A 12,947-nucleotide genomic window follows, 5' to 3' on the forward strand; every position below is an offset into this window, starting at 1 on the left:
AACTTTCCGGCTCTCCTTTGAGATACCAGTTATATCGAACGTTATGCGGACGCTGTGAGCTTGTATGATTGTCTCGAGGCATGGAGAGGCGAAATGTGACGAACTTCGATCGAACGCAGGAATGAATCCGTAAAGTGGAACTTTTTATTCAATTTACAATAAGAAGCCTGGAATGAATGCTTCAGATTATCATTCATTGAAGAAAACATTTAATAAAGTTCAGCCGTTAACCCGAAGGACTCTCCCCAAAAAAGTGATTTCCGAACGGAATTCGTCACCATTACACTTGGTCGGCTGCAAGACTGCGGATTCATCTTAATAATATTTCTCCCCCGCTCTCCCCCTGCGATAATGTCAGTATAGTCGCTGTGGGTAGCGTTTCAAATAAAAGAAAATCTACATGTGTACACCCTCCGTCAGTTTTCAGGTGTCTGACATATGAAACTTATTTCCGATGCATTTTTCTTTTTTTTTTCGAAAGACTTCTGTTACGGCGAGGTTGCTTAAGATAGCCCTCAGATAGAAGTCTAATCACGTTCCTAATTATAACACTATTAGAAGTGTTCCATGGTAGGCCACTGGGCAACACAGCCAATTAAAAGAGTACTTTTATCACGGGACCTCAAAGCCAGGCACCGACGGGGACTGTCCCCGTCTGTTGCGTTGCATCTTCCAACAAGATAAACTCCTGTTTGGAATCAACTCCAGACGCATTCTTTCACGCGGGCCGAAAGAAACCAAACCACGAGCTCGAACTCACTTTGCGTACGCCCACGAAAAGGGCTTAGACCGCTGTTGTTGCAAGGTGTCACGCAGAAGTCGCCAGTGCACTACATTTTCGCGCTGAACTCGTGACCCCTTCGCCCGCCAATCCCCGTAGTAGAAGAGCCACTTGGCTGTCCTGTTGTATCGGGCACGAAACGGTTGAGGCATTCCTAAGCTCCGCTAAGCCTATCGCTGACCGTTGCTCGGCTTAGTCGGAGTCGCGCCAATGCATAGTAGCCAAGGTCCGACTTTATAGCGCGGGGCCATGGCGGCTTTGTTTCTCTTGCGTGATGTCTGCTTGAATGAGTAACGAGCTGCATTGCTGATTTGGATACGCCTCTTGATTCTTGGTATACAGCTTACCAGGAATCCCGTAAGGGTCACCGTCTGTAGGTGGATGGACGCCGTGGATGAGACAGATAGGAGAGAAGAGAGGGGAGCAGGGCTTCACGAAAGACAGTTATATAAGGTGCGAGGTTTCTGGTCGGCCAGACAGTAGTTTGAGAAACGTGTGACGAACCTCGTCGACCAGCTGCACGAGTTGACGTCGAAGTGCGGCGAGGTCTGGTCTCCGCTTTCAGGGAGGTTCGTGGGAAACACTTCGGTGAGTTTGCACAGCCTTAGTTATATATAACGTTAGGCTTTAAGATCCTCGGGTGCACGATTTTGCTTCAAGCTACACAGAAGCAAGTGATAAGAGTGTAGGCATATTGAGATTTTGGCCTTTCTTAAGGTTTCAGGCGTTGTCGTTTTGTGGTGCGTGTTGATGGGCCGTATGTGGAAAAGGGAAGGCCTTGTTTAGAAATGCCGAACTATTAGCCGACCTGTAGTAAACGGTAAACTGTTGCAAGGGGTATTTGCGAGCATGAGAATTATGATAATGAAATGCTGCATACCATCACAGCCTGACATTAGCGTCTCGCCGTAATGTTCGTACGCGTAGGAGGGGGTGGTGCACAAGTCGTTAAAGGTTTATAGTTGACTTTGCGTGGTAGAGTACAAGGCTGGGCTATGCAAGATGTAGTGAATGGCTTTCATCTTTCTGAAGTACAGAGCCATAGTTTTGACAGATTACGTGGCGTGTCCATTTCGCACTGATTTAGGAGGTGCGCTGCTGCATAGCAATCATGTTTGGCGTAATGCTGTAACGTAATATTCAGGATTGAATAGACAGACTAGCTCTTGCTTCAATTACATGTTAACACCAGACTTTCAAATGAAAAATAGACAGTTTTAAAAGGATACTTGCACTTTATGCGTCATCATCGGCAGCGTGGTAAGGACCGTGCCCAAACGCCTTGCTGAAGCTGAGAGTTTCACCACTTCTTCACACTTATCGTTAATGCTGGTAAATGCTGCCAACCCATACAGTAAAGTAGGCAGGGCGTGTTCGATCAGTGATTATCAGGCAACGATAATATCAGGCATTTTTACCAGCAGGTGTCCCATAAAACATTCGAACTCTCGATTAATTCATGAAGCTTCGCCGTTAGAAAATGCCTATCACCCTCAGGCACTGTTTAACAAATTTATTCTTGCTCTCGGCTTGCTTTCTCCTCATAAGTTCCCGCCAACCTTATTCATAATTCGTGCGCTTTTTTCCGAGGCGCGATTCTGCGAGCCGTAAACTATCTCGGAGGCCGCGTTTGTAATAAATCGCATCCTTCAGACTCCGAGCGATAGCGCTGGTTTAGCGTTGGCGGCGTTATAAGAACGCTGCGCTAGTGTTCGGCGTATGGCTTGAATGTAACCGGGCATAAAGCTGCAAATTCCATTCAGATTTCAGACTTTAAAATTCAGACTTCGTTTTAGATTTCCAAGCTAGATTTATGGCAGGGCTTTCGATGACTCACACGGAAATTATGATACGCACAGAGATCAGTAATTGCGTTTTGTGTTACATAAATTTTTTCTACGGCCGACCACGCACCCAAATTGCAACACTTGCATACGTTTTTTATGCACTGATCCTCGTTTTAACTACGTGCAAGACTAAACTTGGTGGTTAATTGGCGAATGCAAAGCTAAAATAATTCAGATAACGACGAAGACTAATAAACCTCGACGAAAAAAGGAAGAATCTCTCTTGCAACTTATCGGTGGCGAAAATGACCCCCAGTTCCCGCGCATTAATACATTATGCTACAAAATGAGTTACACATAATGTCATTTTCCAATCAATCAATCAATCAATCAATCAATCAATCAATCAATCAATCAATCAATCAATCAATCAATCAATCAATCAATCAATCCATAAATAAAAAAATAAATAGAAGTACTGTGTGATGACCCGTAAGATTCAAACACAAAAAAAAGTTATCAACGATGAAAGGCAAGTTACAGAAGAGTCATTATCACACAGCACGGGCTTGCTATATGTGTTAAAGTAACACTACAATTTAGACTAAGCGTTATAAGTGTGAGTCTCCTCGCATAAATGTAGGATAGGCGGGAGCCAAATCCCTAAAAACAATAAAGTGAGAGCCGAGGAAATAACAGCCCACGCCAGGGCCGATCAGCGGGGAACAAAGGTTAGAAGACAAATAAGAAAATTTGTGGGTTCAACTGGAGCGTGATATGCTTCAGATAAATATTGTAAGAGGTGCGCGTAACGTGTTTGGTTAAGTCTAGTGATGCGAATATTTGTGGTCAATTGCACTCCTAAGTAATTTGCCAATTATCGTCTAACACAACAGAAAACGATTTGACAACTCGCTGCACAATTGTAGGCATCAATCTTGATATCTAATAATTTCCACTTTTAAAATTATCTCCAACCCTCCCAAGCTCGGCCTTTTCTGCGCAATCATTCGAATACAAGGGGAAGGGTAAAGCATGACGCACGCTTACACAGTACAGTATAACAAAGGGTACAAAGGGAAGCGGGTGTGAGGCGAGATAAGAGAGGAGGAGGGGAGAGTGCTCTACCAGGTCACAAATGAAGGTTCCCTTTCCTTCCATGGACGCCACGCAGATGCACGTTAAGAATTCCAGCGCTTGGTTGCTCGTGAACGCGAGCGTCGCCGAAGGGCAGGCGAAATGCTGCTCCATACTTCCTGCAGATTTAATATGGGACGCAACCGCATACATTTTTAAAGTGTGAAATACACTTTATAAGCGACCCCAAACCATCCACCGCCGTCGGCGGCGTCCGCAGTCTTCTCTCTATCTTTAAAAGAAAGAGGACTTGGCGGGCCCCAGCGCGACGCTCTACCGAATAAGCCACGGACGCGACGCTGATATCGGTGTCAGTAACGCGCATAATACCCCCTCCCCCTTCGCTCGCTCCTCCGCTCTCCTCGCTCGCTGCAGCTGCGCGCGCACCCCTCTCTCTCGCGCGCCCGCCTTCTCTCTCAGTCTCCCGTCGAGAGCGGGTCGTGAGGGGGAGTAAAGTTAAAATCCGTTGGCATTCGCCAGTGAGTTAACGTAAACTCCCCCGTGTGATCAAATTGCGATTCCGAGGAACCATTACACCATAGAGGCACCATAGTGTGATTAATAAATATAATAGTGCGAATTAACAAATACCCCTCATAGCATCACCCCGTGTATTCGCACTTAACCATGTTCCCCCTCGGGGAAATGGTTGGGAGTTTGCTTGTTTATGTGTACTCGTGCATTATTGAAGGTGCCACCACTACGATGGGAAACGTCCAGCTGCCTGCCAATGGCCGAAAAACTCTGCAGGCGATGACCGTGGTGCTGATGGCCCTGGAATTCATCCTAGCCAATGGTAATAGCCTGCCGCAATAATAATAATAATAATAATAATAATAATAATAATAATAATAATAATAATAATAATAATAATAATAATAATAATAATAATAATAATAATAATAATAAATTGGCCCCGTATCTGCATGTAATCTGAAAATGTCGTCGAAAGACGATAGCCTTGCGTGTCGAGAAAGTAAACAAGACATTTATTTGATGTTCTGCGCAAGAAAATAGGTGAATGGTATTCTGGAGGCGCTGCGTTAGAGTGCCTCGAGCGTGCAGCGGAGGCGAACGAGCGCATCGAGTCACGTCACACGTGAGACATAAGTGCGATCTGGCAGTTGTCTTAAAAAAAGAAAACGCGTGGCTCTGAAACGGGTGTGCGCGCCCATCTCAGAGGTGATAAGGTGTAGAACGCAAGGCGACGGGTAGGTGCCACCACCGTTTCGTTTTAGCAAAGCGTTGGAAACACTCGCCTTTCCGTGCAAGCGTTGCATGGTGAGCGCAGCGTGATAAGCGCTACGGTCCTTAAAATTACCCATGTATGCCTTTTCTAGTAAGATGCGCACATGCAAAATATATACGTGTTGTTATGGTGCCCCAGACATGCGCAATAATTGCTTTTTAATTGACAATTGCACAAGCATGAACGCTCAATCTTGAGCAACATAGGTGGGCGCTGCGGATGCCATTAAGAGTGGACGAGCAGACAAATGTACATACATACATACATACATACATACATTTATACATACATACATACGTACGTACGTACATACATACATACATACATACATACATACATACATACATACATACATACATACATACATACATACATACATACATACATACATACATACATACATACATACATACATACAGACAGACAGACAGACAGACAGACCAAAATTTTTGCGTCGAAGGTCCCCAAGAAAGACTATCGTCTTTAATAGAACGAAGCAGCACTACCCGCACATCTAAAGAGTATAGAGTTAGTAGTAATGATGGAAAACTTCAGAGGCTATAGGCTAAGAAGGCGCGTACAGGTCGAACTATTACAAGGCGGCCGCGTTGGTGCAGTGCTTACAGTGCTCGCCGGCAGAATCAAAAGGTCGCAGGTTCAATCCCACATACTGCGGTGACATTAGGTGGAGGTTAAATTCTAGAGGCCCCACGTACTTGAATTTTGGTGCATGTTACCCCAGGTAGTCCGAATTTCTGAAGCCTTCCTTAAAGGCTTGCCTCATAATCTTATCGTGGTTTGATTGATTGATATGTGCGGTTTCACGTCCCAAAACTACCATATGATTATGAGAGACGCCGTAGTAGAGGGCTCCGGAAAATTTGACCACCTGGTGTTTTTTTAACGTGCGCCCAAAGCTGAGCACACGGGCATACACCATTACCGCTACCATCGGAAATGCAGCCGCCGCAGCCGGGATTCGATCCCGCGACCTACGGGTCAGCAGCCGAGTACCTTAGCCACTAGACCACCGCGGCGGGGCTCTTATCGTGTTTTCGAGTTGTAAAACGTCAGCACTTAAGTCGTTGACCCAGTTCTATGAAGCTTCAGTGCTATGCGTTACGAACGAGTCTTGTATTGAATATATTGTGGCCACAGTCTTACTTAGGCACCAGACCTTATCGACGTTCTATTTGTATGTTTTAAACAAGCAAGGCTTGATTGGTGAGTTACTTGGTTCATTATGAGAAAAAAAAGAGATGCATGAAAGGAATTCCACATTCCCGTCTCATTTTAATGTGTTTCTATTTTTTGTCTAATATAATTGCTAGAAGAAAAAAAAAAGATGCAAGAAAGAAATTACGAAAGAGCAAACTAACACATAGGCGAGCAAAAACGCGATAAAAAGAACCTTCTAGGCGAAACAAAACACGATCAACCAAACAAATGCAACCGCCAATGAGCATCTGAAATAGAGAAAAAAAAAATCTTTCGCAGCTCTTCTGGAGGACGAAATGGCGGCCCTCTCTTCCTCCGGTTCCACGTGGAAGGAACCCGAGAAACGAAACAGTGAGTAATCGGCCATGTCTGTTAATTACTCGCCTTGAGTCTGCGAAACACTTGTATTGTAGAGCACAGATGTGCGTAGGGTTTCCCGTCAGGGGGAGGGGCGGGTGGGAAGGTTCGTCGAAGCTGATACCTAGAGTCACTGTATACGGTGCCTTTGGGTAGCAGAGTTGCGCCAAGGTACGCCATCTTGGGATCAAAAGCCTTGCGGGAAAGCCATTCACCACCCGCATATATGAGCAGCGCTCGCTCTTCAGAGTACTGGCGTTGCTTTATTTTTCGCTTTATTTCAATTTTTTTAAATGAAAATACGAGCAAAACCTAGTTGCTCCAGTTACGCTTAGAAGCCTCGATTTTATGCTTACGTTCTTGATATTTAATCATGAAGCAAAGTGCATCGACTCGTTGAACCAGTGAGATATATATTTAAAGTCGGTCACAAATTAGCATCGTCTTCTTTTCCACAGTTTTTCCGATTCACAGGCATGAAAATATTTTTGCGATTTTGATCCCTATTGAGCAAGTTAAGGATAACATTTTCCCGTCACGTTGAGCTCATTCATTAGGCATATAAGGTAGTCAACTAGAGTTTTGTAGTATTCAACTGAATCGAGCTGAATAGCGATCGCAAGTGGCCATGCGACGCCAATGTTACGCGCGGCTCTCGTATTACGCTCGTATTACAATCGCGGCACAAAACGTAATAAAAACAATAGAAACGGAAGAAAATATGGGATGAAAGAATTGCGTCCTGTATTTTCAAAGAAGACCCGTCCACGAAGTCCGACGTCTCCATGGGGCGACGAAAAGAATGCCTAGCGGGACGAAAGTTTCCTGGTGAAACACTTTTTTGGCAGACTGGTTAGTTCATACTTGAAAACTTGACTTGCTGCATAATCAGAAAAAATAAATAAAAAGAAGCGAGACCACAAAGCGCTATTTCCTGTCTCCCATCTTTTTTCTCTCCGCGACTGAAAGTTCTAGGAAATAGAGGTTGGCGAGAGCAATTATTCGATGAACGCAACGGGCAGGCAAGTGAAATTTGCGCAATCAAGAGGGTCTGGACACTGGCAGGTGAATGCCCAGATCTTTTCTCTTGCAATGTCTCACTTCGAGCACACGTGCTAAACTTAGTGGGGAGGTCGTCACCATGCAACAATGCTGCTGTCACAGCATACGAGCTTACTAGCGCCGACATTATCGCTGAAGTCTACTATCTTTGCGGCTTCCTAGATAACATCATAATTCATAAAGTGCTCAAAGTGTGAAATACGTGTAAGCAAGTGCGCTCAAAAAGTGAAAAAATAAAGAAAACTTTGGGGCTTGTTTATGTCACGCACGAAGCAGAAAATACGCTATTATGTTGCTTATTTTTAATAACATTTCCTGCTTTTTTTTCAGCGTGGTGGTCCAAGCGAGCCAATGCGAAGGACGCTGGTAAGAGGAACAATGGTAAATGGCTCTTTCGATTCCACGCAGTCTCATGGTTAACAAGAAAAGTCCTCGTCCTCTATGTTCCCATACAAATACTAGGAGCGTGACCTTGTTATTATGTTTGATCACACCAGAAAAAAAAAAAGGTGCGGTCTAGCGTACAACAGGCTTTGAGTAAGGGTGTTGGCTAAGGTTACTGATTTCGCTAACGTCAAATAATTCTGTTGGCTTGGTAATCTGTCGAATCGTTGCGTGAAAGTAAGTGCGTGTTTATAGGAGAGTTTAAAGTCATGCCTGGTGTCAGCTAGTGGTTCTTGCTTGGCAAAACGCATTTGTCACAGATTCAAGAAAAAAAAAGAACAATAGAAAACACCGTAAATACAAGACAGATCTCTCCCACGCATGCGCTGCTTGCTTGTGCAGTGGCGGCACAACGTAAATGGCACAGTGCTGGTACAGCGCGAGGTAAATGGTTCAATTCCAGCTCCGAATGACATTTCGATGACAAAGAACCGCGAGCATGCGCTGCCGGGCTTACATATAGGTGCACAATTTAGGTGTGGGCATGTTTAGTTTAGGGAGGATTACCGCGGGTTATTAGGGGTAACTGAATGGATTCCCAGAAAAAGAAAACACGTAAGTAGGAGACAGAAAATTAAATCGAGAAGTCTGCAACTATAATAACATAGATGCGGAAAGCACGGAACCAGGTTGATCGGCGGGACACGGGAGAGGCCTTTGCCCTGAAGTGGGGGGTAATGAGGCTGACGGTGATAATGATGACGTCTAGTTTAGGCGCACCTGGTCACTTCCAGTGTTCAAATTTTATTAAGGAACCCTCTCACTGAACCACGTGTTTATCATATCGCGGTTTAGACGCACAAATATTCACAATTTATTCATTTGAATTTACGGTTCATATAACGATCAAGTTTATTGTGTTGCCGCAAAAAAAAAAAACGCACTTGGCTTAGCAGGAAATCCCAAGAGATTTAAATAAAACACCCGTAGGTCACTAGAAACAGGTGACTAGCGACAGTGGACAAAAAGAAAAGAAAGAATTACACGGCGTAAAATAGCTTCGTTGAATGTGGAGGCGGAATTAGAAGGGGCGGTCGAAAATGCGTTTATCATCTGTCCAAGACATACAGGGAACCATACACCGATTCTCTCTCGCTACAATACGTTAATTAGTCTGGATAAAAATGAATTACAGAGCATGCTGAAAAAGACGCATAATATGCTGCGAAAAAGTCAAGTCGCAAGCAAGAATGACACATCTCATCCCACTTGTATCTGTGCTTTTGCAACAATTAGTCAATTAGGATCAAATAGCAGGACAGTAGCGAGGAGGGATCCCAGTTGAAGGCGCAGGGCGTAGTTTGTCGCATAGAAGAAGCCATTGTGCGGCTTTTAAAGACGAATACAGGTAACATGATTCCTCAAGGAGACGGGAATGGCGTCATAATTAACCGTACAAAGTGTCTGACGCAATGTTCACAGGGTTAATAGCAGCTACGAAATGTTAACACGACATCCAAGCGAAGTCATTTTCGCAAACTTTGAGGACTTCGTTATCCACTGTGGGATTTCTTACCGATTACTGGCAATGCGTTCCTGTGCAGTAGGTCATGGATTTCATACCGGCCGTGGCGGCCATGTTTAGTTTCACGGGGATGTTGTGGAAAGATGGTGAAAAACGGTGCCCCGGTACCACACGGAAAAATGCCAAGTCGGTCAGAAATCAGTGCGGGGCTTACTACCACGACACCCTCCATAACCAAATCAATATTTTGATATTAAAGAGCACGTGGGAGTTCTTTCTTAATAATCTAACAGAGACAAGGTCAGCAAGTAGTTTGCTACGTACTCGTACTAGTGAAAATGGCCAGGCTTTTTAGAAGCTATTCGTAAGCCAATCTCTTTCGTATGCATAACACTGTATGTGCGCCTAACTTCTCTTGTTATTTTTCCTTGCACTGTTTAGGCTGTAGCCCCGCTTCCCGCAACAGCAACGAATGACAAACCGTTTATTATTCGTTCTAGCTGACATTTTCATTCTCTGATTCGCCTTCTCTTTCTAAAGGTATCTCTGAATCATTCGACGCCCAACACTATTTTACATCAATTAAGGCCAACAAAACACTTTAGAGTACGATTTTTGCCCCCCCCCCTCCCGAAAGAAAATCGTACACACCAGAACAATGTACTGTTTTATGAGTTGAAGTTGATTTGTATTTTAACAATTTATTGAACAGGTTTTCTGCCTGTACGAAACGATCACGCCTCAACATCAAAAAGCGTTATTATAACTCGACCACACATTCGGTTATCTCCACTCGAATAATACGTATGAGGTGTCAAACACAACGTAGCATTCGTGATAAGATAACGCTTGATATGACTGAGCTGACCCGTGGTGATAAAATAACACATTATTAATTAATACAGAAGGGAACTCAATGAAGTTACGATAGTTCATCTGGGGTTTTCAGCATAATAAAAAGTTAGTAGAGCTGTTGTTAATAAATTGTCTGAGATGCATTTTGAGGTGATTTTAGAGATGATTCATGATGTGTGTCCCTTTTTCCCGCTGCCACCGTGACTGCATTTGATGGCGTCGGCAGAGCCCAGCTTCGAACTGGATCTACCTCTCTGCGCCCTTGTGGTTTCTGCGGCTGGTAAGTACGGCGTGTGCACAGTTGTCGACGATCAATACGGACAAGTGTGTCAAACAGCTGATTGGCCCCTTAAAAACAACGCAGGCTTCCCACGGATTCCAAAAAAAGCGTGAAGCCAGTCATCGCGTGCAGACCTCAGACTACAGCCGAAAAAAAAGCAGTAATACGTAGACATCCTGGCACTTCACTGATTTAGCGGATAGCACAATAAATATTTAGAAAAAGAAACATCTCGGCATATAACGTGATTTCTTTAACGATTAAGTTGTCTCTGGCTGCAATGATACGTTAATAGCAGCCTAGCCCCTCATTTCTGCAATTTTCGTTTTTTTATTGTGTTGCAATGTCTTGCTTGTTATGGAAATTGAGAAACTTCAGCTGAAATATTCGTTTATCTTGTGAAAATTATATTCCCACCTGGTGTTGTGAGCCGGAAAGCTGTGGCCAGCCAAAAAGAAGTGCAAGCCGACACTTTGTCATTGTACTCTTCGCCCTTTTTGGCTGGCCAAGGCTTGCCGGCTCACAACACCAGGCGGGAAGCATGTAAACGCCAACCCGCTATCACAAGAACCTCTGGGGGTCCGACCGTACAGCTGTCCAAGACGACAGTACCTTCCTGGGGACTCTCAGTGGGGCTGACCTAATCTGTAAACGGCGAACGGACCCCGAGTTAAGGCCCATCACCGATCATTTAGAAGCCAGCACCGCGTCGATTCCTTGTCTACTTTCGCGTACTTTGCCATCATTTTGCTTACGAGGCGGCATAACATGCAAGACAAACACCGGTGTCAGCTGCAGATCTCATCTTCTAGTCGTTCCTCAAAACCTTCGCGATGACATCCTATGAACCTGCCACGACGAGCCGACATCTGGCCACCTGGGCTATAGTCACGGAATCCCGACCGGGTGGGACAGCTATATTTGTTGACTAAATTGGGAGATTGTGTCGAGAGCTACGTGAAAGGAGGCCGCAAAAGTCAGCGTCGTAAGTCAGCACCACCATTAAAGCCTGCAGGCCTCCTACAACCCATCGATCCACCGCGCAAGCCATTTGACCAAGTTGGGGTGGACCTCCATGGGTCATTTCCTTTGTCTTACTCGGGAAGCAAGTGGATCATCGTCGCAATAACAGATTACTTGAGTAACGTTGAAAGTTGGGCAAGTTGGTGATAGTTCATGTTTACTGATGAAGCAACGCATGAAGACAAGCACAAAATGAACGAAAGGGACACCGCTGCGTTCGCAACTAGTTTATTTTGCGGAAAGAACATGGTTAATATGCAACATGGTAGTGTACCACGCGTTTTGATGACGATCAAGTTACAGCATATCTTCCCAAAAGTACACTTCACAATCGCCTAAACTAATAGATGATTTGCTATTGCAGGTATTTTTTTCTTTTAGCTATGTAGAATGCTTCGATGAATTCTCGGGTCACTTGATCCCTGTGACTAGAAAGTATTTCATTTTCAGGGAACAACGGGGAGCAGCGACAATCCAAGCAATGCCATCTGATGTGAGAGTAAACATTACTTGCTAGTACTCTCTTGTGCTTAGTAAGCTTTGTACTTACTGAGCTTGACCCTAATAGAGCACACGCAAAGGGCTTTGGGGGGCCCCTATTTGGAAACTGCCTATTATATTATTATTATTATTATTATTATTATTATTATTATTATTATTATTATTATTATTATTGTTATTATTATTCATACATCATTTGAGCACCTCCTTCGTTATCGTTCGCTGCAGGCTGCTACGTGGAAACCTGCGTGCCCCTGGTGTTCGAGTGCGGCCGCACTTCGGACAACAAGTCCAGCTACGCTAAATGCCGCAGCGTGCATAGCGCCTGCCTCGCCCAGTGCGTCCGGAACCTCAACAGAGTCGGCGCGAACCTCCAGAAGTGACTAACCGCCAAACGTTGAAAAAAACTTGAGAAAAAAAAGAAGGGGATTTTACGGCGAGACAATAAAGTTGTGACACCGAATTATGCAACCCTGACATGGTGTACAATTGGCATACTGTCTTGTTTTGTTTTAGATGCGAAGCTTCGTATGGTCGAAATCCGGTGTGCGGCGTGACCACCCTCACTTCGCATGCGTGCCCCCACGTGCCCCTCTCTCTCTTTTCCTGCGCTCGCTCCCCCTCTCTCACCTCGCGTCGCCGACGCTGGCAGCGTCTGCTAGCGAGTTTCTTTACTAAGAAAACCAACTACTCGCGCTGCGCAACAGTTCACTGGCCATACCGTATACATATAGGCAGTGGATCTTCCCCTCCAAAGTAGTGCTGGTGGGAAGTTTCTCCTGTGCGTT

General features: G+C 44.7%; 1 protein-coding gene across 1 annotated transcript; it reads left to right on the forward strand.

Annotated features, from left to right (window-relative positions):
• The first annotated feature begins 1,272 nt into the window (after positions 1–1,272).
• On the forward strand, positions 1,273–12,636 carry LOC119181085 (uncharacterized). The gene is made up of 6 exons (XM_075874753.1): positions 1,273–1,369; positions 4,397–4,501; positions 6,452–6,523; positions 7,922–7,972; positions 10,582–10,635; positions 12,388–12,636. The coding sequence occupies exons 2-6, from the start codon at positions 4,411–4,413 to the stop codon at positions 12,540–12,542; spliced, it is 423 nt and encodes a 140-aa protein (XP_075730868.1). The 5' UTR covers positions 1,273–1,369; positions 4,397–4,410; the 3' UTR covers positions 12,543–12,636.
• The last annotated feature ends 311 nt before the right edge of the window (positions 12,637–12,947 follow it).

This window comes from Rhipicephalus microplus, chromosome 10, assembly GCF_043290135.1.
Source record: "Rhipicephalus microplus isolate Deutch F79 chromosome 10, USDA_Rmic, whole genome shotgun sequence".
NCBI classification, from domain to species: domain Eukaryota; kingdom Metazoa; phylum Arthropoda; class Arachnida; order Ixodida; family Ixodidae; genus Rhipicephalus; species Rhipicephalus microplus.